The 26,703-nt window shown below is 44.5% G+C and overlaps 1 protein-coding gene across 9 annotated transcripts in view; it reads right to left on the reverse strand.

The window, feature by feature from the left end:
• Window positions 1-16,924: 16,924 nt before the first annotated feature.
• The window catches only part of Gcnt1 (glucosaminyl (N-acetyl) transferase 1), a 28,736-nt gene continuing 18,957 nt past the window's right edge, over window positions 16,925-26,703 (reverse strand). For 6 of the 9 annotated variants that reach the window (XM_050159794.1, XM_050159804.1, XM_050159814.1 and 3 more), the window contains 2 exons: window positions 22,264-22,392; window positions 16,925-20,889 (listed from right to left, as the gene is read on the reverse strand). In XM_050159794.1, coding sequence (XP_050015751.1) covers window positions 19,456-20,742 — 1,287 coding nt within the window. In that variant the 5' untranslated portion in view covers window positions 20,743-20,889; window positions 22,264-22,392 and the 3' untranslated portion in view covers window positions 16,925-19,455. Of the gene's footprint in view, window positions 20,890-22,263; window positions 22,393-22,962; window positions 23,141-26,703 lie in introns of all 9 variants that reach the window. The other 3 variants (XM_050159832.1, XM_050159823.1, XM_050159868.1) reach the window with 2 other exon arrangements.

Here is a 26,703-nt window from a genome sequence, read left to right on the forward strand (position 1 = left end):
TTTTTTTTTTTTTTTTTTTGCTAAGCTGTCTCTGTTTCTGACTTCATTTTTATTCTTCTCTTTGTTTGCACATTGTTTTTGCCTTAATCATTTTTTTCATGATCAATTCATAGAGAAGATATGTACCACGACCAGCTGTTCTTACTTGGCCCTGTAGGGATTGAGCACTGTCAAGCCCTCAGTCCCAGACAAACTGGGGCCGGTGGCCATCATGGCTCTATCTCTTGGCCCTCAGCTCTTATTTTATGTATAGTGCTGCCTGAGAAAAAGGGAACAAGTGTTGCTCAGGTGGGAAGAAGTATGAAGCTGTGAATTTCCCTCTCATATGCATATCTGAACAACAGCAATACATTCTGAGAAAGGTGTTAGGTCATTTCCTGTGTGACCTTTAGTCAGAGTTTACAGAAACAGTTAACCGGTGGAAACCTGGGGCGTGGGACCACCACACTGCACATTGCTTAACAGGGAACTTCCGTTTTATACGTGGAATGAACACACTCAAAGATGCTGATAAGAGGTAATTACGTGAACCAGAGACACACAGAGATGTAATCGCTTAGCCCATTGTTGAGCATTATCCGCTGTGAATCACCATGGATACTGACTGCACTCTCCTGTGGCTTGCACGTAGTGGGTCTGTTCACATATCACACACAGGGGAGATAGCACTGCGTTCTCTTGGGACATCATTAGCTCACAGGCGTTTCTACCGTCGTACAGGACCACTGCCCAACATGCCATCCCTCATCACAGTGTTTTCACGTGTATGACTGGGCTTGGCCTGTTTCTGGTCTGAAACTTTGCACAAGCCTTGTAAACTAGCCACGTTTGGCTGATTGTTTGCTGGAGACTTTCCTGGTTTCTTTAGTGTTGTTGTTGTTGTTGTTTTCCTGAGGACAGGACTTTGCGCTCGCTATTCTGGAGCTGGGATGCTCTTTACTTCAAGCACACATCTGCTCTTGTTTGCATCTTCACACGCTTTTCTTTGTTCCCCTCCGTCTCTCCTCTCCAGAACCTCAACTCTGAGCTGTCTCTACGCTTCCTTCTGAGCCCGGTTGTGCTTTCTCGGTGCTGCCCAATGTGGTGTTTCCTCCATCAGATAACAGGCCTCAAGAGAGGCTGACGTAAGCAATCCCCACCATCCTCTTCCCCAGGGCCCACGCTGTGACAACGCAGCAGGTGTTCGCTAAGAACCGCCACAGTGCGTGTTATCTGAGAGTTTATCTTGCCTGTGTTCACCAAAGCACCCTGATATAGGTTCCCCTATGACTCCATTTTAAGGGGGAAGGAAACCAAAATCAAAGACAGAGCCCCATTCAAAGACCCACACCTCATAAGTGGCATGGCCGACATTTAAACCCTCTGAAAACAGTGTCTGAGCCGCTCACTCCTGCGGCACATTGCTTCTGTGGGAGTTGTTCTGTCTTCCTTTGCGTTTCAGCTGTTTCTGTTAAAGTGCAGAAGAAGGAGGAACTGAAGTGACTTCATTCACTTCTGATTAATTAACCCAAGTGAGAAACTGAAAAGCAATAACTTTTCTTTCTTCCTTGGTTGTTTTATGTTTGTTTTTTTTTTTTTTTTTTGCTTTGTTTCATTTGTAGTACTGGGGATGGAATGTTGTTGGGAGACCTTGCTGGTCAGAGGTTGCCATTTGGGCAGCTCTCTCCAAGCTCAGCCACATGGAGGACTCCCTCCCCTGAGGCGTGGGACTTCCTGCTCTCTACCTGACCTGTCTCTAGGCCTGGATGCCTGGCTTATGTCTAGGGTAACCCTTGCCTCAGTCCCCTACAGAAACTTTGCCCTGCTGCCCACATGGTAATTAGATTTGTAATAGGAACCTTAGCATAGGAACCATAGGAAGGTGCTGTTTGATGCAGATTAGGTGATGCCCCAGCCTCTGTCCTCATCCTTACACCTTCCCTCACTCTGGGATGAAGCTGAATTGTCTCACTGAAGCTCTCTCCCAGAAGGCTATTTCCACTGTGTTCCCAGGCCTTACAAAGCTCACTGTTACCACTTCTGTCCCTGTCCTCATGGACTGGTGGCCAATGAACTTTGAGGAAAAGGGAGACTGAACAGAATGCAGGGCCCCACACTTGCTAGAAGAGAGCTCTACAGCAGAGCCCCATCAAAAACCCTGAAAGGGGGCCTGTTCTGGTGGGAAAGAAAAGTCCACCAACACTGTGTGATGGTTAGTGTTGATTGCCAGCTTGACAGTTTCTAGAATCACCTAGGGACACACCTGTGAGCATGTCTGTCAGTGAGGGAGTCTTTAGACTGTGTGAGTTGAGGTGGGAAGACTCACCCTAAATGTGGTAGGATCTGGGGCTAAATAAAAAGGAGGAAATGAACTGGGCACCAGCATTTCTCCGTCTCTCTGATGACTGCAGATGCTTGCCTAGCATGCATGAACCCTGATTTCAATACCCAGCACAACATAAAGCTGCACATGCTGGTATATGCCTGCAATTCTACAGCTCAGGAGGTAGAGACAGGGAGGTGGGATTAGAAATTCAGAGTTATCCTCAACAATATAATGAATTCAAAGCCAACCTGAGCTTCATAAGACACCGCCATGGAAAAAGTGGAGGGGCAATGTCTTAGTTACTTTTCTACTGCTGTGTTCAGACACCAATGACCGGGCAACCGATAGAAGAAAGAGTTCATTGGGAGCCTGCAGTTTCAGAGGCTGAGTCCATGACCACATGGTGGGGAGTGTGGCAGTAGGCAGGTAGGAATGGCTCTGTAGCAGTAGCTGAGAGCTTTTATCTTGAGACATAACCATGAGGCAAAGATAGAGGGCACGAGAATGACATGGGCTTTTGAAACCTCAAAGTCCAGGCCTAGTGACATAACTCTCCCAACAAAACCATACCTTCTAATCCTTCCCAAATAATTCTACCAACTGGGGATAAAATACACAACTATATGAGCCTATGGGGGCCATTCTCATTCCAACCATCACAGGCAACAAGATAGCATAGGTGATAAAGGTTCCTGCCACCAACCTTGGTGACCCAGGATATTGCACTCTAACCTTCACACATGAGGGCATGTGCGTACACACAAACACAACACAAATATGTATAGTATATGAATATGTATACATATTCTGTATTACATATATGTGGTGATATTTTGTTTATGATCTAACAAATAAAGCTTGTCTAAAGATCAGAGTGCAAAACTAGCCACACTAGTCAGTCATACAGGCCAGGCAGTACTGGCACACAGCTTTAATTCCAGCAGCCTCACTAGTAAGTCATAGAGGCTGGGTGGTAGTGGTGCACGCCTTTAATACCAGCACTAGAGAGGAATACATGGTGGGACGAGACAGGGACTCATTCTCTTTTTAGTTTGAAGATTTCCTAGAGGTAAGAGCTCTCTAGTGGTTCGCCGCTCTGCTTCTCTGATCTCAGTTTGAACCCCAATATCTGTCTCTGGGTTTTTATTATTCTTACTACGCATATATGTGTAATATATACTACATAAAAATACAATTAATATATAAATATGTACAATAATAGTTTTATTGCCTGCTATATGATATTGAAGTGTATAGTATAAACGGCATAAAACATAGTTATATTACATATAAATATGTATTAATATGATGTGTCTTATTTATTCTTCAACAACTTGATGTATGTAAAGAGTGTATCTTGATCATTTCCATTCCTAACTCCCCTCTCCCACTCCTTCCAAGCCCCTGCACATATGCTCTTCCCTCCTTCCTATCTTCTCTTCCTGTATGAAAATACAATCCACGGAGGCCAATTATTGGCTGTTCTATTGCTGACTGATCCTGTTGGCTTGATCTTGTACAGGTCTTGGGTAGTAAACCAGAACTGCTGTGACTTCATGGATACAACAGCAGTATCGTACATAGGACACAGCTCATAGCTCTCCTCCCATCTTTTGGCTCTTATGTCCTTTCTACCTTTCCTTCCACAATGTTCTCTGAGTCTTGGTGGTGGGTCTGTGTTGATATAGATATAAGCCTGAGCTATTAGCCAAGCATTTATAATTAATATAAGTTTCTGTGTGGTAATTTGGGAAGCGGCTGCTGGGTATTTGAAGACAGGCAGGTGGGAGAGAAACATCCAATTACAGAACTCTTGGCCAACTTCTCCGACCCCTCAATAGATATTCTTGGTAATGCTGAGGCCAAGCCCTTCAGAGTTCTTCTTTGCTCATCATCCTTTCATTTCCTGCTACCGGATGATGCAGTCACCAGAAAGCAAGATGGCTACCATCACAAAGGAATGACGAGATTGGGAAAAGAAGAAGGCTTGGTCGAGAACTGTGCGTGGGAGTGCTTCTTTCCTGGGCTAATCTCTGTTGTTTATAGCTTTGTTTTAAAATAAGGAGACCCAGATATGGTGGTGCACACTTTTGATCCCAGAACTCAGGAGGCAGAGGCAGATGGATCTCTGTGAGTTCAAAAACAGAGCAAGTTCCAGGACTGCCAAGGCTACACAGAGAAACCCTCTCTTGAAAAGAATAATGATAATAAAATAATAATAATAATAAACTGCAGATGCACAGCAAGGGGTGGGGAGCTTTTTAGCTAGAGTAGAACAGTATACCTGAATTAGGACTGGGTCACCTGAGAAGACTCTGAGATCCCTACATTGCCATAAGTATCACAGTCACTACTTTGTGTCTACAATTGTACAGTCAATGTTTGCTAATTTATGATTGATTTTTGACTTTGTAGAACTACCAGAAAGATCAAGTAGTGAACATAACTGTTCGGGGAAAGCCTGAACATCTGAGTTCTTACCAACCTCTTCATTTGATTCTGAAGCACTTGAGAACTTGATCTAACTTGTTTTTACACTGTCTTAGGTAGGGCTGCAATGAAACACCATGACCAAAAAAGCAAGTTGGGGAGGAACGGGTTTATTTGGCTCACACTTCCATATTGCTCTTCATCATAGAAGGAGGTCAGGACAGGAACTCAATCAGAGCAGGAACCTGGAGGCAGGAGCTGATGTAGATGTCATGGAGGGGTGCTGTTCACTGCTTTACTACCCCTGGCTTGCTTAGCCTGCTTTCTCATAGAACCCGGGACCACCACCACGAGGGATGGCACCACCTGCAGTGTCTAGGCCTTCCCCATCAATCACTAATTAAGAAAATGCCTTACTGCTGGACCTTAAGGTGGCATTTACTCGACTGAAGATCCCTTCTTTCAGAAAACTTTAGCTTGTGTGTCATGTTGAACAAGACCAGCCAGCACACACACACATTGTCAGAGGTTCAGTCAGCACCGTTTTCTCCCCTTTTGTTCCCAGGCTGTCGGAGCACAGAGCTGAGAAATAACATTCTTCCCCACAAACACAAAGCATAGAGATTGAACTGGAAGCAAGGTTCTGCTATGAACCCCCGAAGCCCACCTCAGTGACCTACTTCCCACAGCAAGACTGTACTACCTCCCAGATATGGCTATGTTGGGACTAATTGAGTCCTGGCTTTCAGCTGCTCTTCCCTGTCTAGAGCCTTCTAATTGAAGTTACTAGAAGCTGTGCCTAGCCTAGAGAATCAGAGGATGGGATTATCACCTGTTGGCCATTGACTGCAATGTATTTAAGCCTCCATGGTGCTATTAAAGATGGGCTTTTGGTACCAGTGATTGAAGGACTGTGTGTCGGTCTGTCTCTGCGTGTCTGAAACTCTCCAGCAATGGATTTCATCGTGTACCACCAAGCCTAGCTTTGACACGGGTTCTATGGATTGAACCCGGGCTCTTACAGCTACAGGACAAGCATGGTACTGACTGAGCCACCTCCATCTCACTTATTGCTGATTTCAGCAAATACCAAGGATCAATGATTGCTGGCCGGCACAGTCAGAGTGTTTGCCTGGACCATGGCGGCAGTGCCACCTCTTCACTAACATTTGTGTTGCCCACGTCCCAGATTCTGAACACTCTGACAGGTTCGCCGTGGTGTTTTATCACTTTAATTTGACACTCTCTAGTAACACATGGAGCATCTTTTCTATTTTTATTCACCAGTTATATTATGTCTTAAAATATCATCTTTGGATCTTTTGCTCAGTTTAAAAGTTTAGGCTCATAATTTTTCTTATCATCGAATTTTAAGCATTTGTTGTTCATTTTGTATGGCAATCCCTTATCAGATATGAATTTTGCAAACACATTTGCCAATCTGAGGCTGTATTTCAGCAGAAAACACATACTAAAATATTAAAGGAACATCTGGAGGCTGGATGCTAGTCTTCAAAAACATTTAATAAATATTACACTAAGTAAAAATGTTAAATTGGTGGTTGATATTGTTTATTGGGGCTGGAATGTGTCACCTTCATCTTTGTATTTCCAGGCCTAGCATAGAACAAGACAGAAGATAGGTGCTCACTAAACACCTGCACATTAATAAAGCAAATTCATTTGCTTAATCCTGATTAGTCACTCTTACTGGAGAAAAAAATCCTCACTTTAATTTCTTGCTAATAGAAATTGTAACTGTTATGGTTTAGATAAAACGGTGCAGTTCCCCCAGGGGCGGCAACTGGGTCCCACCACCTAAGACCTCTGTGGGTCCCAGGTAGGAAGGAGTTGCTGGTTAAGAGATCTGGGTAAAAGACCCGACAGGTTGGTGGCAGGGCAGTGGTCCCGTGAGGAGGAGGAGCCGTGGCAGGTGAGAGACAGAGGCGGATGGGCCATGCAAAGAGAGGGTTTGGGTATAGTAAATTCAGTGGGGTGTGGGGAGAAAGAGAAAGGGAGAGAGAGAGACAGGGAGAGAGAAAGAGAGAGAGAGAGAGAGAGAGAGAGAGAGAGAGAGAGAGAGAGAAGAGCAGAGGAGAGGAGAGGAGAGGAGAGGAGAGGAGAGGAGAGGAGAGGAGAGGAGAGGGGAAGGCAGGGGACAGGAAAGGAGAGGACCCAAGGCAGCAGCCACCTCTTCAGAAGAGAGATGGGGCAGAGAGAGTATAGGCTGGAAGCCTCAGCAGAAAGGGGGGAGTGGGCAGGGCTTGTCTCTTAAATGGACAGGGCAAGTCAATAGCAGGTTACAACAATAACAAATGGGAAATCACACAGAATTTCGAATAACCTTGTAATACTTCTCTAAATTCAGCCTTTTAAACTTTTCTAGGTGAAACAAAATCTCACTGGATATTCAATGCTGCATCTGAATTACTGTGGCCTGTCTTTTTATTTTCCCTCCACAAATGTTTCTCTCGAGATTTGACCTTTAGCAATCTAACTACCTAAGCATGTGACTGGACTGGGTTAACCTGAGAGCGAGCAGGTCATAGAATATGGGTCTCTGGCAAGGTAAGTTTGCTTTGTTCACTCAAAGAGAAGGAAGGAGAAGGAGATGACAATTGTACCTGAAATTACCTGGTGCGGGTGAGAAGGAAACAAGGAACACGCAACAAACCCACTTAGAAGTTTATTAGAGGGGACATGTACAGGCCTGGGGAAGTAGGTGTGCAGAGGGAGAGAGAGAGGGGAAGATGGTGCATGTAGCTTTTAAAAGCTGCCTAGCGCATGCGCACAGGGGGTTGATGTGACTGGTCATATGCAGATGACGGGGGCTCATGCATGCAGCAAGGGTTTAGCTGAGTCATACCTGAACGACGTAATCCATGCCGCGTGTGGGTCACATGGGGACCTGGGGCCATTAGGGACTTCTGCCTGAGGGCTTGCTGCACATGCATGGCCCTAGAACCGGGAAGTGTCAGCCTTATTGTAGCTGAAATCATAACACTACCCCTGTGAGTCCCTGTTGTACTTTTTCCAAGCTGAATGTAGAAATGCCACCAAGAAGGTCACTGTCACGGTCTCGGTCACAGTACCCCTACTTCCTACAATGCTGGACTCCAATTTGTATGAAGTTCAAAAGAGGACATAGTGGGGCTGGATAAAAAATAGGGAGCTAAGCCGGGCGGTGGTGGCGCACATCTTTAATCCCAGCACTCGGGAGGCAGAGGCAGGTGGATCTCTGTGAGTTCGAGGCCAGCTTGGTCTACAAGAGCTAGTGCCAGGACAGGCTCCAAAGCTGCAGAGAAACCCTGTCTCAAAAAACTAAAAAAAAAAAAAAAAAAAAAAAAAAAAAAAAAAAAAAAAAAAAATAGGGAGCTATGTGTGTGTACGTGCACTAACCTGATTTTTCAAACAATGGCGTGAACTGCATGGTGACCATTGTTGTTTGACAGAATTCCAGCATTCCCATTTTGCAGACCACACTTTTCCAGCAACTTTTTTATACTTTCATTTTTAATCATTCTCAATATTAATGCCATTCCCTTTGGGAAATTTTATATGGGCTTTGGTAAAAGAATAAGAATGTGTACAATGGCAGCCTCTCTAAACAAAATAAGTCTTTGGAAAAAAATCTCCACCACCGTCGAACCAGGAACTCTGTTGTGCCCTCCTAATTACACCAAGAACAGCAATGATTTCCTAGAGATTTACTAGACACACCTCCCGAGGATGAAATGCCTACAGTTCAGATCCAGAGCCTGGGACCACTAGAGGCAAGAGTTCAGTTTTATTTATTATATAGAAAAATCATAATGGTACAGTATGATGAGAAATGAGTAAGACACCAGGGCCTTTCCTTTTGTGAGCGTTATGAGGGGACAGGCCCATATAGTAAGACTAAGAAACTGTATATAAAGTCTGCTCCCCAGAAGTCCTTTTCCCAAGGCCAGGCATTTGGGAGCTTGAGGAAAGTTCCTGCTTAGTAAAGCAGCCATTCTTATCTCTAGCAAGAGGAACTTGTGGCTTTTCCATTAAAGCCTGACTGGTACTAATTGTCAAGGTCAATGCTAGATCCCTCAACTGCTGGTCTCAAATTACACCGCAGCTCACAGGTCCCTTGTCTCCCATTTAAACCCATGCATACAAGGTGTAATCTTTTCCCAATTAAGGGCTGATGGCAGCCAACCTGATTCACCCTCAGATCACATCCGGGTCATCCCCCACCCTACAGGACTCCACACCTTTAGGACCTGAACACCCCCTGCTGAAGCAGCTCTCTGGCAAAGCGGTATTTTGGCTTAGAGAGCAGTTAAGCCAAAAGATTTCCCCAGGAATCTTTCCACACAACTGCCACATGATTAGATGGGAGACAGGGACACCGTGATTTTTGACTAATTTATCACTTAAAATAATAGAACCTGGGCAGACTGCCAAACCAATCCATGTTGTCACAGGGTAGAAAAGTGGTCTGCTGTGTATTGTGAGGGCATAGAGTAGGCAAGGCATATTAAACATATTTTTGATTTATGATAACTCACAATAGGATTATTAGGAAGCAACCCCATGTATTAAGTATTCTTCCTGATAATAAAGTGGAGGGTGTATGGGGCTGAGAGATGGTTCAGAGTTAAGACCACTTGTTCTTGCAGAGGATCCAGGTTCAGTTCGCAGCACCCACGCAATGGCTCACACTATTCTTCAGTTTCAGTGGATCAGGCACTACCTTCTGACGTCAGGGTACACATGTGGTATACATACATACGCACAGGCAAAACCTTCATATACATAAAATAAAACAAATCAGTTTTAAAAGTTGTTTGTTTGGTTGCTAGCCAAGGAGTCTGGGATGTTTGGTTGGAAGTGTCACTCTGGGTCCTGGCACCCACCTCCAATGTTTGGGTGAAACTTTCCACCCCAAGCTCCCTCCCCTGGGAGTTGCCACAGTCCAGACTCCACCTTCAGAAAGCCCGACAAACAGGGACCCTCCCCAGAGAGGGTCAAGACCACTCCCACAGGCTGTTTAAACTGCCCCCCAGAACAAACACTTGGTCTTCCCGGTTCTCCTTTTCCCTCTCCATGTTTTCCCAGAGGGCCATTAAACTTGGATGTGTCATTGCCTATGATCAAAATCCATAGACAAGACAACACCAGGAGTGAACAGCAATGAGAGTGGAAGATACACGGGAAAATGAGAAGTCTCTGTTCTTTCTACTAATTTTTATGTGAACTTAAGACTATACTAAGAAATAAATTCAGTTAAGTAAATACACCCAGTGGCACAAGTACGTGCACAAGCTCAATAATCTAGTTTAGATAGAGATAATTAATTCTTTCCTGGACACTGTGGAAAGAGAGGACATTCACGCAATGGGGTAGGAAGGACAGCAATGGGAAGGAGAAAATAAAAGCCATAGCGGAGATGTCTGAGCCAGACAGTGTGAGAGAGAGCATCTTCTATTCTGAAAGCCTGGAGCAAAGTGTTTTAGGAGAATGTGATGATACTAAGGTTTTTGGTGAAAATGTTTTGTATAAGGACCCAGTCAAAGCTGGCCTTGGTGGGATAAACCTGTAATCCCAGCACTGAGAGACTGAGATAGACTAGTGACTTTGGGCCAGCCTGGGCTCTATAGTGATACCCTGTCTCAAAAACAAATGCACAGGGTGGTGGGATGGCTCAGTGGGTATGGTCTTTCCATTAAGCCTGATGACCTGAGTTTGATCCCCAGGCCCCACGTGATGGAAGGAGGATCTAGTTCCACCTCTTCCCTGCACACGTGTGCTGTGGTGTGCACTTGTACGCACACATGCGCATTAAATAAATAAACACTTGTTTGCTTTTTTTTTTTTATGAACAGGCAAAACTCGAAATCTCAGTTGAAGGCTGTTGTGTCTGGGATTTCTGATGGCCCTTAAAGTGTGCTAAAGACTTACTCGTTAGCCATGTCACATAGGGCCTAGGAAGGAAGTTAAGTTGTTGCCATTAACTTGGAAAGAAACAGTGTAGCTACTGTGGGGTGGGGGGGGGGGTTTCTGCGGTGGAACAGTCCTTTTGTACACTGTGAAGACTTGTCTCTCGGTTTGGTTGTCACTAGCCCGCCTGGGGAGGAAAATGGGGCAGAGCACGGGCGCTGCAGGGTCAAGGTGGATCCTGAGAGGCAGCAAATACGACTGTCAATAAACGACCCGAGAGACTGTGTTAGTGGACAGCTCATTTATTCAGAGGGTGCAAGGGACTGTTTGCACCCTGGGAAGAATGGCCAGTTGGATTCCTGTGGTGATGTGTCATCGGTTGGGGCGAGAATATCAGGGGCGCTTCATTTGCATACTCAGAGGCAACAGGGACCAGAGGAAGGAATCTTTTAAGGTCTTATCGAAAATCCAGCCCAGAATATTTTAGTGCTCCGATAAGCCGCAGCCAGTCCCTGTAGCCTGGAGAGGTGAGCTTATCAGTAGCTCCGTGCAGTGGGACAGGTCCGCAGCGGAAGAAGCCTAACTGCTGGGGTCTGCTGCCCTCTGAATAGGGCAGGGGAGGGCCAAATTCCTGAGGGGGAGGGGGGAGCTAGGCAAGCTCCAACACCTTCTTAGCTTCAGGCCAGTCCCATAGTGAGAAGGGTCGTACCACATGAAGAAATTGGGCTTTTAGTTCTTCATAAGAATTTTTTGTTTACTCTTTGACAATTTCATACATGTGTCTTGATCATACACACCTCAACGCACCCTTCCCACTCCTCCTGGGCCCCCCCTCCCCCCGTTACAGCCTCTTGCCATTTTTATGCCCTCTTCTTAGTTTTCTTTGGTATAATCCTCTGAGTCCTATTAGTGCTGTCTGCGCCTGCCTGGTTATTGGATAAACACAGAAGAAGCCACACGATAAAGAAAAGTGATACCCCACCCCCAGCCAGCAGTCATCAACTGTCAATTCTCAGCTAGGGGTGGAGCCCAGCAAGCCCTCCCCATCCACACTGGAATGTTGGCTGGCTTGATCTTGTGCGAGTAACCAGAGTTGTGAATTAGTGAATGTAAACCCCGTGTCCCATCTAGACAGCAACAGAAATGGTAGAAGGGTAATAGACCACTCTCTGATTGAGTTACACGAGTGAAGTCATGCCTGGTAGTGTACCTGGTCAAAAGTACCAGAGAACTAACTTGGTAAAGCCAATTTTCTCCTACCTTGTGAGTCCTGGGGATTGAACTCAGGTCATTAGACCTGGCAGCCAGCATCTTTATTGACTGAGCCATCTCTGTGGTCTAGATCTTGGAGTGTTTCCACCATACAAAGGCAGCTGTAAGCTATGATGAATATGCTCATTAACTTGATTGTGGTAATCTCTTAGTAGTGTGAGCATCTATCAAAACATCCTGTTATACACTTTAATATAATTTTTGCTTGTCAATTATACCTCAACAGCCTGGCGGCAACTAGCTAATCCCTTCTTTTTGCCTCAAGCTCTTCTGTAGGCCCACCTAGCTTTTCTGGCCTGGAAGCCAAATGCCGGTCTCCCCACATTCCTTGACAAATCCCCGCAACTGCCAACTGATTTAGAAACACAAAACCCAGCCTAAGAGGACTCAGCCTAACATAAATCCCCTATTCTCTTCATTTCCTGGAGATGCTGCTATTACTAAAGAATACAGATAAACACAGGCTGCCCTGGAACTGGGGTTTGAAACTTTTCATGTATTTTATGTAGGGACACCTTCTTCTCCATCTTCATATGCTTCCATCAAGTATTAGAAGAAGATGTGTCAGGACTATTCATTCTCTTCATAGCTTCCAAACTCTCCCCTCCCTCCGAGAGCTAGCCATGGTTTGGCAGGTAAAGAGCTGTTTGTACAAATGCATAAGAACCAAGTTTTTATCCATTTAAAAACCAGGAACCTGCCGGGTGGTGGTGGCGCACGCCTTTAATCCCAGCACTCGGGAGGCAGAGGCAGGCGGGTCTCTGTGAGTTCGAGGCCAGCCTGGTCTACAAAGGGAGTTCCAGGACAGGCTCCAAAGCTACAGAGAAACCCTGTCTCGGAAGAAAAAAAAAAAAGAAAAGAAAAAAAAAAACCAGGAACCCTAGTACTGGGGGTTGGGGAGAGGGTGGCAGAGACAGACAGGTACCTGGGGCTAGCTGACCAATCTAAGTAAAACAGCGAGATCTGTTAGAGAAAACCAGGTGAAGAGTGGTAGAGGAGGACACCTGACCTCTGGCCTCTACTAGCAAGCACAAGTACACACACACACACACACACAGAGAGAGAGAGAGACAGAGAGACAGAGATAGAGACACACAGAGAAATGGGGGGGTCAAATCGTGTTTCCATATTCACGGTGCTTTTCCATTTTTCTCTCCTGTCTCCGCAAACTAGTTAAGGGATCCTTCCAACAGCTCCAGATCCAGAATGAATGAACTATTTGTTTCTATTCCTGTAATTCCTCAACGCATTTGCTGCTGAAAAAAAAGAAATTATAAGGAGGGGAGGAAGAAAGGAAGTGAGGGAAGGGCCAGCTAGCGGTGTTTTGTGGAAGAGCCTTGCACACATGCCTCCATCCAAGAAGTGTGCTCCTCAGCAGAGCATGGGTTGGAAGGACAGGTGTGGCTGAAACAGAAGACTTTTTTGTTTGAAAACAATAGATGCCCTTTGAGTTGTGCCTGTCTGACTCCTTTGCAAGCTGTACCCAGAATACTACGGTGATTATGCCAAGAAAGGAAGTAACATTACCCGCCAGGTGTGCAGAACACGCAGTAAACTAATGCCTACAAACTGTCAGTTGATAGACACGCAATGGGCTTCAAGGAACATTTTAAAATGGGTGTTCTTCTTTGAGTAGGGAAAATTGCTCTAATGAGAAAGCATTTCTTTTAAATCGTCACATAAGGAAATTCTAACCAGGCCGAGGAGTTTTCTGATGTGTCTAAAGACAAACAAAATAATATATTAAATAAATTATAAATACTTAGCAATATTTAAGCCAGCAGAGTTAATGTTCAGAATGTTTTTCAATGGTTTCTTGAAATCACATTGGTTTCTGTTAGCCAATCTTAAAGGTAGAAAACCCTTCTGCACACAATTCTCTCATTAGGCAAGATCTTCTGCACCAATGCCATTTATCAGTTATCCCCAGTGTGGGAAGGAGGTGAATATTTCCAGTTCCACTAAAAGCAAACATATTTCCCTCACTGGCAGGAAGCACATCATGAAATCCTTACCTGATACAGAAAAAGCACCATATGTGTGCAAGTGTGTATTAAAGATTTGTTTTTATTTGTTTGTTGAATGAATGCTATGTGGGGGGGGGGCAGAAAAGTGTCAGATTCTCCTGGAGCTGGAGTTACAGTATGTGGTTGGGCTAGCCCAAGATGGAGTCATCTAAGATAGCAAGACAAACATCTGTGCGGAACCAACCCCTCTGGATGTTTTGCACATCTTGTAAGTCTGCTGATCCCTTATCTCAGAAGAACAGCCTTCTGCTATCCTAAGAGCCAGGGGCCTTCCTAATAAAACTTGCTTACAGAAGTTCCTTTTGCCTTAGCGGTCTCCTGCTCAACTAAAATCAACTTATAAAACTCCAATGAAAACTTATAAAGATTCCCTTTGGCTGTTCTCCCTTCTCTTGCAGACAGCCTGGAAATTCATTCCCCTAGATAAAGCTCTATCTTTCAGCCTCCGTGTGGCTCTGGTGGTGTGGTTCTTTTTTTTTTTTTTTAAAAATTATTTATTTATTTATTTAATTATTTATTTATTTATTATGTATACAATATTCTGTCTGTGTGTATGCCTGCAGGCCTGAAGAGGGCACCAGACCCCATTTACAGATGGTTGTGAGCCACCATGTGGTTGCTGGGAATTGAACTCAGGACCTTTGGAAGAGCAGGCAATGCTCTTAACCTCTGAGCCATCTCTCCAGCCCCCTGGTGTGGTTCTTTTAATGTTGCAGTGTGAGTCACTGACTTGGGTGCTGGGAATCACTCTTGTCCTCTGAAGGACAACAATTGCTCCTAACTTCTGGGTCACTTCCCCAACCCACAGATAGACATTTTAAGGTGCCAAAGGTAAAATCAGCACCAACCTAAGCACGCTGGAATCTTGAAGACAGATTGACAAATGGCCCACAGAAGTGAGGCATGTATGCATGGCTCATCATAAAGTAATATCACTAGCCAACACTCTCTTCCCCAATAGCAAATGCATCGCTCATAGGGCTACTTCTAGAAATTAATTGCTTTACCTACCTATACAACAAAGAAATCTCATAGTTAGCTAAGAACAAAGGCTTAAAACACACTGCTAAGTCCCATGACTTAAATCTAAATTATTGCCTGGGGAAGAGTAGCAAGAAAGCAGCAGGGGACCTCTGCCTGAGAAATCTTTCACGACAGAGGGACTAAGATAGGCAAACCATGAGGAAAAGGCTCCAAATTCAGATTTGGCAGGCAACAATTTTATGGAGCTGGAGGGAATGACTCAAAAGGTACAGTTTGGGGGAAACCCCAACCACTTCTTTCTATTCAATACCCTTTCTTTTAGAAGATCACATTATATGCAGTTTTCCTCAGATGGTCTTTTAAGTACTGAGGATGCACATTTTGAAGTGTTTAATAGCACTAACGTTGCTTATTTCACACCTGAAAGTTAAATCTTGGTTTAATCTGGTTTGGGTTAGCATTATGCTTGTTAAAAGAAAGCGCTGGGGCTGGGGACATAGTTGGTAGAAAACATGTGGGCCTGAGTTTGAATCCAATAAGCCAAGAGAAAATGCTAGGCACGATGGAACCTTTTTGCAATCCCAGCACTGGGGAGGGAGACAAGATCTCCAGGACCTGGGGGCCAGCCAGCCAGACTAAGCTACTTGTAATTGCCAGGTCAGTGAGAGATCCTTTCTCAAAGGAGGGTGGGTAGCATTCCTGAGAATGACACCTGAGGTCATCCTGTAGTTTCTACACATGCACACTTGCACGAACGTGCATGCACTCATTTTTAAAAAATGAGATTTAGGTACTGAAAAGGAAGATGGCTCAACAGTTAAGAGCACTGGCTGCTCTTCCAGAGGACTGGGTTTGATCACCGGCACCCACATGCAACAGTTCACAACCACTAGGAACTGCAGCTTCCAGGCAATCCAATGTCTTCTCCTTAGAGGCTCATGCACACATGCACGCACAAACAAAAAAATCTTTAAAGAAAAAAAAAATCGGACACTAGGCATGATCTCACCTTACTGTATCCCAAAACTGAGGGATTGGAGCAGGATGATCAGGGGTTTGAGATCAATTTGTCATAAACCGTGAGACCGTGCTCAAGTCACTGGTCAGTCAATTCAACTGACTGAGCTAGAACGGGAGGAATAGCTCTTTGACATTTCAGCCTGCCTAGCATGTATGAGAGCCTTGATTTGATCCCCAGCACACAAAACAACCCATGACAATAAAATCTTTATAAAATAGTCAGGTTTTGAGAAGGCTCTGCAATCCATCGTTTTGCTACTTTCCAAAATCCGGTTCCTCTACAAATGTCTAGACTCTGCCACTTGCTGAGCTCTGAATGCAGGAGGCACAGCTGAGGGGGGAAAAGGAGTCTCCTCCCCAGATACTGAGCTCCTATCCCGGATGCCATCAAGCCTGACGGGGATCGCTTCCGGGTGCTCGTAGTCACATTTTAGCTGAAACTTATTCTGGCAAACAGCAAAATGGATGGATTTCAGATCTCTCAGTACCTGAATATTTTGTAAACTTGTAAAAGATTTTATGGTGCTGGGAATCAAATCAAGGTCCTCATATACCCCAGACAGAGCTTTATAGCTGCAGAGTAGCCTGTGATAATCTAGACTCTCCATCACGGGGCACAAACTGAAGTGTGTCCAGCATCCGGGCATGCTTCTCACTTCCCCACCTCCACCTTTGTGCACCACCTGTCTCTTTTGGGGGGAAGGAGGGAGACGGGCTCTCATCGTGCAGCCCTGGCTGGCCTGGAACTATAGAAAGCAGGCTTGTCACAAGTTTACAGCGGTCCCGCTGCCTCTGGAACTCGCCACCACACCAAGCCTTTTATCTTACTTTGTAATGTAATTTTTCTCTGGTCACTTATATTCCTCTCAGGCATTTCTACGTGAGCAATTTCAGACATTCCTGCCTTCGTTTTTCAATCACTACTCACAAATATGAAGTGGGCAGAACGAAGAAGGAATAATTTGTACAGACTGCATTGGTTTCTGAATGACTGATTTTAATGGTGAAACGATTGATTCATTTGAAAAAGTAAAACCGTAAATAGTCTTGCATTTTACACTTCATAATGATGATTATTTAAACAGCCAAAAACATCCAGTTCCATCAATTCTACACATGAAGTACTATACTAAAACAGCCTCTTCCAACCCAAATCACCTGAAGAGGAAATAAATTCACCTCAATGAACCTTACTAGATGAGTGAGCAAGCACATGTTTAGATATAACAATGTTCCCAGTTTTCAAGGCAAACAAATTTTTTTTTTCTTTTTTTACCTTAGGCTTCAAAGAACTTAAAGCCTGTAAGACCTGCAGGCCTATAAAATGAAGAATCTTTTAAAATTAACTTACTTTTAACAAATGACACATAAATCTTGATTGACTTAACTAGATTTTATTTGTGAATGTGATGATTAAAAGTTTTCTATAAAAGACCTTAATGATTGCATTAAATTAGTGTTCACTAACATACGAAATGACTTAAGTAAGGCGAACTGGCATTGGCTCTCCTGGAATGTCTTACGGCGTCATTTCCAAATTTCCTTTGTAGTTCTTCGAATTATTGATCCCCAGTGTATGAATTTCTTTTGCTTTAAATCATATTGGAAAATTTAAAAACAAAATTCATCGAGTGCCAATAAACAGACACCGCAGGAGCCCTGCATGGGACATCGGGACACCACAACATCAGACAGAGCTCAGCGGGCGCGATACTAGGACGTGAGGTATCACGAGGTGTGGAGACTTCACAGCATTAATGCGGGGTTCGGGAACCCTAGAACCCTAGTCTTACTCCTACAGTGGGAAAAAAGGAGACCCTCAAACTTGCCATTTAACTCTGAACTAAATGCAGCTGCACTACGCTACTGAGTGTTTAGGTGAATAATTCAAAATACCTGATTCTCAAAAAATACTTGTAATTTTTTTTAAATGTTATTTCCAGTTGTGCAAAGTTCTAGAGTTCATCTGATACAAAACAAGTGGGGCTCTATGTGTCAACAGCTGGTGACTTCAGGTCAGGGTTGGTGCGGGGTCACTGGACCACTCACTGCTCTTACCTTGAGTTTTCAAAACAGAAAAACTGCTTAAGGCACAGCTACAGCTGTTTACACAAATTTTATGTCACCAGGTATCCCTGATTTGAGATCGAAAAGACGTCCTGTCTCATAGGTAAAGAAGCCTTTCCCCGTAAAGAGGCAGTCGACAAAGCCTGGGCACAAACTAAAGAAAGAAACGAGAACCAGCACCGAGGACACAGGACACCCACTGCTGTGTTACCACCGTTGGCGCTGCAGTTTGGCAGCAAACGTGTTTCTATTGGTCCAACACAAAACCCGGCTTATCTACTGATCCCCGCCTTTTCTGATGACAAGAGCTGCCATTAAAAGAAAAATCTATTCTAGCTTTGAGGCAGAAAACATACTTTCTCAGTTGAATGCCTTAAAGTTGTCTGGTATGATTTTTCCCACGGATTATTAAAGTGGACTACATTGTAGAAATAAAAGTACGCGGTGTTGATTCCTGTTTAAAACCTAACGTGAACGACAAGGCGAGTCATCAGAATGCCGGCCAAACAGCTTAGATTTAGCTACATGATATTAAGATGGGGGAGAAAACAAAACTGCGTTTGAGATGAGAGTCAGAACCACAGAAACCTATATGATCACTTGAGCTTATCCTCCCGCTTCACGGGCACACACCCAGCTGGCTCCTAGAATCTTCTAATAACTTAAATGAAGACAGAAATATTCATGCTGAGCATATTTTAAACCCCCTGAGACGACACAGAGGCACCACCCCACAGAGTCACAGCGTGAAGGACAAGGAAAACTTAAGAGTAAAACTGAATGTCCATTCCAAAAACTGTACAAGGTAAACCACATCTTTGTGATTGGTTGCTGCTACAAACTTATTCATGTCAAGAAAATTACCGTGTTTAAAATTCTCAAGAGAATTTTGGCACAAATGGAATCTCCTTTGGATCAAGTACCTGGTTTCTTTGATTAGTTGGGGAGGCTGATTCTGTCTTTGGCCTCTTTCCCAATCACCTGAGTCCCCTCTGTCCATAAAATCTTCCCCAGCCTCCATCTATCCTCACTCTCTCCTCGTTTTGACTCCAGAACACTGAATGCGTCATCCTCTCTTATTTATTTATTTATTTATTTATTTATTTATTTATTTATTTATTGCATATGCAATATTCTGTCTGTATGCCTGAAGGCCAGAAGAGGACGTCAGACCTCCTTACAGATGGTTGTGAGCCACCATGTGGTTGCTGGGAATTGAACTCAGGACCTTTGGAAGAGCAGGCAATGCTCTTAACCACTGAGCCATCTCTCCAGCCCCCCCGTCATCCTCTCTTGTACCTGTACTCTACACAATTCATGCAGCTTCTCTGACACGGACTTAAAAGTCATCACTCCAAAGAGGACTCCAAATGAGGCAAAGGAAGTGGATGAGGGCTACGCTTTGTGCATCCCTACTCTCCCCAGGACTCCTGACAGCAGTTAGTGTTCTAAGGTCTCCAGGGCTTTATGCCTCAGATGCTCATCCAAGCACTGGATAGCAAAGGGGTCAACATCAATGTCAAACTTATTGGCGAAAAAGTGGTGTTTGCGAAGCATCCAGCTCAAGTCACCAGCTCCGAAAATGCACACGGAGCGCACATGGACTCCGCTGCATGGTGGGTAAGGAGCGCCTTTGGAAACATCACCTTCAAAGTACTGCCACTTGACAAACCTAGCGACAGCATTCATGTCGGACAAGTCATACTTATGGCTCGAGGGGAGAGAACCAGGGACTTCAGGGATCCTTTGGATGGTGGCCCAGAGGTACTCATCTGGGCTATACGTGTCCTGTGCCCACTCCATGAACTTTTGGATGTCCCCATTTTCTAGCACATAGCCTACATACTCCCTACTGACCACAAAGTAGGCGCTGCCTGAGAAAAGAGGAGTTGTGAGGGGCGGCTGGGCTTTGGCCACCCCAGTGTTCATCAGCTTCCCGTCCACAACGGTGTGTTGCTTCTTCCACCTTTCCTCCTTGTTTGGAGGCATCTTCTCGGTTTCCAGGTTGTTTTCGCCCAGGAATGACTTGAGTTTCCTGACCATTTCCAGGTTGGTTTTAATAGGGAAGTCCATACCGCAGAGGTTGATCAAGTACTTCCAGTTTGCACTCATGCCATACAGGTCCCTCATGCAGTTGAGGTCAGCCTGAACCCGACTCCAGGACGCGTAAACGACGCTCTCCAGCTGGCTGGCCACAAAGACGTTCTTCAAGCAGGACGCAATGCCCGTCACCGCGGCTAAGAAGGGCTCCTCTGCTTTTTTGTCCACGTGAATGCAATAGAAATTCTGAGGCATATAGATGGCCCTCAGGAGCCTCTCAAGCATTTCAATCTTGTGATGAACCACTATGGAGTACGCGATGGGAAAGTCTGCCTCCTCTTTACTAAGGGGCTCTACAATATATTTGCGCATCCTGATGAAAGAGGCACAGTCACGGGTCATGTTTATATAGTCATGCGGTGTCCACCGTGGGCGCTTCCTGAATTTCACTGTTAGTAACTCAAGCTTCGCCTTCTGGATTTCATCTGGGTCACTCTGTAAAACTTTGGTGCAGTTAATGTTGCTACTAGCATCATCTCCAGCAAGCTCCAAGTGTCTGATGCTAACAAATTCAGGCTTCTGATGAATTCTTAGGACAGAGAAGGTGACTAAAGAGAGGACGAGTGCCACAAAGTAGTATTTTGCAGGATAAGACAAAAGTCTCCTCCGAAACAAGTTTCTCAGCATTTCAAACGGCAGTCAGAGACTTCCCTTTGAGATGGGGCAATCTCCTAGGCCTTGGCTGCCAATGGTATTTCCTCCAGTTTCCCTCTGTTGTGGCCAGATGAGTTGCCAGTTTATCGGTAGGACGAGATGGCACTAGACAGGACAGTGCTGAAAAAGAGCGAAAGACCTAGTAAGTGGGACTGCTTACAGGATCCTCAAGCTCGAAACGTTCTCCTGTGCTACGAGGCCAGCTGCTTCAAACAAAACAAGACTGACTTAGAGACTAGAGATTGCTCCAAAAAGACCCATTGTTCTCATATTAATGAAGGATGCTGGGATTAAAAAATAAATCAAACCAAACCTAATTCAGGATGTCCTAAAATATCCTACAATAAACAGCGGAGGCTCCATGTGGTGGCACAAGTCTTTAGTTTCAGCACTCAGGAGGCAGAGGCAAGCCGGGTTTGCGTAGTGGGTTCCAGGACAGCCATGGCTAAAGTGAGACTGTCTCAGAAAAATGGACAATCTGACCTTCAGGGATATAAAAGTACAAGAACACAGGGGAAGAGTGTGGCTGTAATTACTGAACTGTCCACACGCCAGGAGTGCCACTACTCTGCCAGTTCTAAAACCGACACCTCTATCTTAATATCAGCACTGAGCTCCTCCTGACAGACACCGGCAGCTAAGGGCAGCCAGGAGACGGGCAAACGCCGGGTCCATTCTGCCTTTTGCTGATTGAGGGCTGTGACGCATTTAGAGATAAGTATAAAAACAATTGTGAAGATTCTGGAAGCAAGATGACTGTGAGCATTCAAAGTGGACTGGAGAGGCTCAGCTGAACTGCAGCCAGACTGGTGGCTGTTGGGTGGACCCCTATGTGCAGCTCCTCAGCGATAATATGTTCAATAAACAATACAGCTTTGCGTCTCCTACCTGGCTAGAACCCTTTAGGAAAGCAATGTGTGGACTGGGAGCATCGTTCAGTTGGTAGAACGCTTGCTTAGCATGCGAGAAACCCAAGTTTCAGTGCCCAGCACCACATATTATCAGGCATATAGCATATCCATAACCCCAACATGCAGATAGAGGCAGAGGGATCAGAAGTTCAAGATTATCCCTGAACACAGTGTAAATTTGAGGCCATGTGTCTCAAAATTAGAACAACCCCCCCCTTCTATAGATTGTCTAAATTCAAATGCCAAGAACCTAACCTAAAGTGCTTGTAAACATTCAAATATTGCGTGTGTGTGTGTGTGTGTGTGTGTGTGTGTGTGTGTGTGTGTAGAACAGAGTGTTTCTGTTGTTGTTTGTAATCCAGGTTGGTCTTCAACTACTGATGAGCCCCTGTGGCTTCGGCTTGCCAGTACTTTCTGGGACTGTAGGCACAGACAGGACTACCATGCCAGTCTTGAAGTACATTTTTGACAATAGAATAGATGGTACTCTAACTATTCATTAGGAAGTAATTTGTTAATGCTAATAAGACAAGTGAGAAATAACCAACAGGATGGCATTAAGGAAAACATTCAGACTTTTTACCATTTAGAATCCCAGGAAGTCTGGACTCGTCAGGGACCTGATTCCTGGTGACATCCTGCACTCGCTCAGAGCTGCCCTGCTGCCAAGTTTCTGTCACCGATGACATGTCCCAGCAGGCTTTCAAACAGTCTGTAAAATGGAAGGGGAAGGGAGTGAAGGGGTGCTGAAGGTGTGTTTGTAGTATGCACACCCCAGAAAGCAACCATTCCAGTATGTTTACCCTCAAACCCGGGCCCTACTAAGGTCTCTAATCTTCTTTTGCTAATACTATGTTTGTGATTTTGGTTAAACTTGGTTCCTCCCCTGCCCCCCCTACTTTGAGCCTCAAACCAAGGATCTAGGACAGGTTAAGCTTTCTATAAGAACCTCCAACAGCTCTCCCGAAACGAGTGCTAGGGAACACTTCAACAGTCTAATCTAATTGGAGACTCCCTGTGTTCACTGACATATTAACAACAACCTCACAGTTAAGTAAGCCGCTCACTGCATTTTCCTTCAATCACTGAAACTTAAGGTCTCTACCACTAACTGATCAACAACAGGGGCTTGAGAGATGGCTCAGCGGTTAAGAATGTTTGCTGTTCTTCTAGGACTTGAATTCTGTTCCCAGCACCCACGTCAGGCGGCTCAAAACCACCTGTGACTTCAGGCAACCTACTTACAACAACACATAATCTACATAATTAAAAATAAAATTACCCTTCAAGTAATCCTTTCCCCGTTTTAGTTTAGGGAACAAGTTCTGTCTTCTATCCAGTCATTAGCAAGGCTAACTGAATAGCAGCTTCCCTTTTTCCTTTCTTTTTCTCCTTCTGAGGCAAGATCTCACTCTGTAGCCAAGGCCGTCTGTGAATCTGTAATTCTCCAACCTCAGTTTCTGCAATTACAGACCTGATTAGAGACCTGAGTGGCTTCCCACAATAATACAGTCTCTTAAAACAAGAACAACGACAACAAGTCGTGGCAGGACAGGGATGAAGGTCTGAGTTCCAGAGTCAACATCATATCGCAAGATGTCCAGATACAGCAACCAACATTTCCAAGGCATACAAAGAAATCAAAAATCTGTCCCATAAATAGAGGAAAAGCGGTCAATTGTATCCCCAAAGAAGGCCAGGCACGGGCCTTAACACACTAAATAACCACTAGACATCTATTCAAACAACTTAAGAATTAAGCAAAACAATAAGATAGCTAGCCAAATTGAGAATGGCAGTAAAAAGAATTCAGTGTTTTAAAAACAGAGCCAAAAAAATCTAGAGTGGACGCATTCTAACCACTAAATCAGTGGTTCTCAACCTTCCTAATGCTGCGACCCATTAATACAGATTCTCAGGTTGTGGTGACCCCAACCAAAAAGTTATTTTCACTGCTACTTCCTAACTGTAATTTTACTACTGTTATGAATCATAACGAAAATATCTGTGCTTTCTGATGGCGACTCTTGGGAATGGGTTGTTTGACACCCCCGCCCCACCCCCCAGAGAGTTGCTACCCGCAAGCTGAGAATCACTACACTAAACGAAACTGACACATTGCAACGCTTGAATGACTAGAGAAGTCCAAAAGCAGGACCAAGCTGACATAAGAACGACCCAGGGAGGCAGAAGAAGAGCTCAGTGACAGTATTCAGTCCGAGGAACAAAAAGAAAACAGTATGGACACTGGCAGAGTCTCTGAGACCTGGGAGACAACACAAAAGCATCTGGACAGATGGCCAAGGGGAGCCCTCGACGGGTGCAGGGTTGTTTCACAATGGCTCAAGAGCTTTCCAAACTAGCTTTCTACAAATTCAACTCCGTATTCAAACAATTCAAATAGGTTCGTGAATACAAAACAGTACGGCCAGACAGCTGGGCAGTTGCTTCCACAACTAAACGTGGAGTAACAATTCAGCCAGCAATCTCATTCCTGGTACTGCACGAGTGAGCTGCAAAAGCTTGCAAATGAACTTCAGCTTCATGCAAAATTGCCAAAGTTAGCGCAATAGAACAATTAAAAAATAGAAAGTAAAACAAACAAACAAACAAATTGCCGAAATTTGGACATATTCAAGATGTAGATCCTTCAATAAGTAGATACATAAACATAGTGTGGTACAGCCATAACTGAGAGCAATGAGTTCACATCTCAGCGACTTTAGTAAAGATGAAACAGGCGCAGTCAAGCCATAAAGAACTGGAGATGTAGTTTTACAAAACATACAAAACACAGGATTAATTTCCAAAGTGTGGGGGCTTTATGCAGGGAGCCTATACAGTTTATATAGGGGTAGGCTTGTTCCTCAGTGTGCTCAGTTTAATAAGGTCATGGAGATTACCGTGATGGGAGGGAGCACTTCTGGACAATGGTAAGCTTTGTTGTAGCCTACAAGCCTCGCTCAGGGCTAACACTTCAACACGAGGAACACTTTTGAACGGTACAAGAAGTTTCTCAGCGTGACAAAGGAGCCAGTTGGAAAAGACCACAAACGTGTCGTCCCGAGCACAAGACGTTCTCACAAGGACAAAACCGTGGCGAGAGTAGTATGATCAATATTTGCCAGAGGTGTGGAAGATGGGAGGCAGGATGAGTAAGCAGGGCCCTCTTGTTAGAGAACAGGGAAATTACTCTGTGCGACTGTGGTTAAGGGACAGTATGTACCCCTCGGAATGGTCAGGAGTTAGTTTCTGAGCGCCAGGGTGCAGTTCGTCCATACAGCACTTGCCTGGCACAAGTGACAGGAAAAGGGTGCCGGGAGTCAGTTACAACGAACACACCATGCATGGGGTGGGAGAGTTCAGTGGTTTAGAGCGCTTACTGTTCTCCCAGAGAAACAGGGTTTGGGTCTCAGCGCCCGTGGCAGGCAGCTACAGCCACCTGGAACTATAATTAAAAAGGATATGGCACCCTTTTTCTGTCTTCCACAAGGACCCCTCTGCATGCACACACATTTAAAAAAAAATACTAACACAAGATTTCAAAATGGGAAATAGTGCGTAGTATGGAACCTATTTTTCTCTGCAAATTTTCTGTAACCCTAAAACTACTCCATAGATATCTATGAAAACGAATTGTACACTCTGGTCCACTGAACTCCAACGAACACAAACTCAAAAGCTGCCAGGTATGGTGGTCAGTGCCTTTAATACCAGTCCTCTTAGGACAGAGGCGAAGGGGTCTAGGCTACACAGAGAGACTGGGCCTCAAAAACAAGACAAAATAAAATAAGGAAACCGACAAAAGACTGTCATTAAATGATCAGTTAAAAAAAAACATTGAGAAATTACGACTGTCCCAGAAAATGTCCATTTATGCTAATGAAATGTAAATAATAATGAATTTATGCTAATGTAATGCTACTAATAAAGGGGTCATTTGGCTGACATAGAAGGATGTTAGAGAGTATGTAACTAAACCCACACGACTTAAGACAACACAGTGGTGGTGGTACACACACAGGCAAGCATACAGACTGTGAATGTATGTTGTCTGTGATACATAGCCATCTGACTTGAAGGATAATAGAACAAACTAATGATGCCTTTGGCTCTGTACATTTATCATCATGGTAAATAGTGATGGCAATTCATTACAACTTTTCACTAATCTTCCTAATCTCAACAAATAGAGTGCTCTCTTAAAGTGGGGAGCCAAGAAAACGAGACATCATAGAGAAAGGGATTTCCATGAAGAACAGAAGTTTGAGGGAAATATATATATATGAATGCTATACTAACAGCTTAATAAAGCTTACATACTGGAACAAAATGATTCCCCAGTGAAAAGGGAGAACCTGAAAACAGAGGCTGTGAGCATGTGACTCAAACAGAAGACTAAACTCTCAAAACAGACTCTTGGTTTTCTCTGCCAGTAGTAAGGAGAGTTGGTAAAGGAACGGGGACAAGAGAAATAAGATGTGCCTCAAGGACAGTATGATCACTTTCTGCTGCACAACACAAAATAAATAATCACCCAGGCCAAGGGGAGAGGCTTCTGGGTACTCAATGGAGTGGGGAGGAAGGAAGACACAGGTGACCTTGGGTAAAGAAAAAGGAGCCGGCCAAGAACAACTCTGCAGAGAGGAGGGAGGACAAGTAAAGAGAAGGCCCTAGAGTCCTAGCCCACAACAGAGACAGAGTGAGCTGTCTACACTGGGAGATCTTCCAAAGGTTCAGGGATTGGTACACGAACTCCTTTCAAGGAAGGTTTGGAAGCTGTTTACAAAACAATTGGGTCTCCACCTCAAGCCTGACTAAGACCAAGGTTTCCTCTCTGCAGAAGGGCTCCAGGGAAAGTGTGCACTCCCCAACAGAACACAGAGGCCCCAGGCAAGCAGAACTGTGAGGTCCACTACAGCTCGCTTGTTTTTCCTATCAGCTCTGGGAATGTCTGGTCAGTGCAAGAAAGTTTATTTACTAGGGAATCTAGACTAGGAGAAAACAAGACTTAAATATCCTT

The sequence above is a fragment of the Alexandromys fortis genome, unplaced genomic scaffold, assembly GCF_014885135.2.
Source record: "Alexandromys fortis isolate MF-2015 unplaced genomic scaffold, M_Fortis_MF-2015_v1.1 scaffold_10, whole genome shotgun sequence".
Lineage (NCBI taxonomy): Eukaryota > Metazoa > Chordata > Mammalia > Rodentia > Cricetidae > Alexandromys > Alexandromys fortis.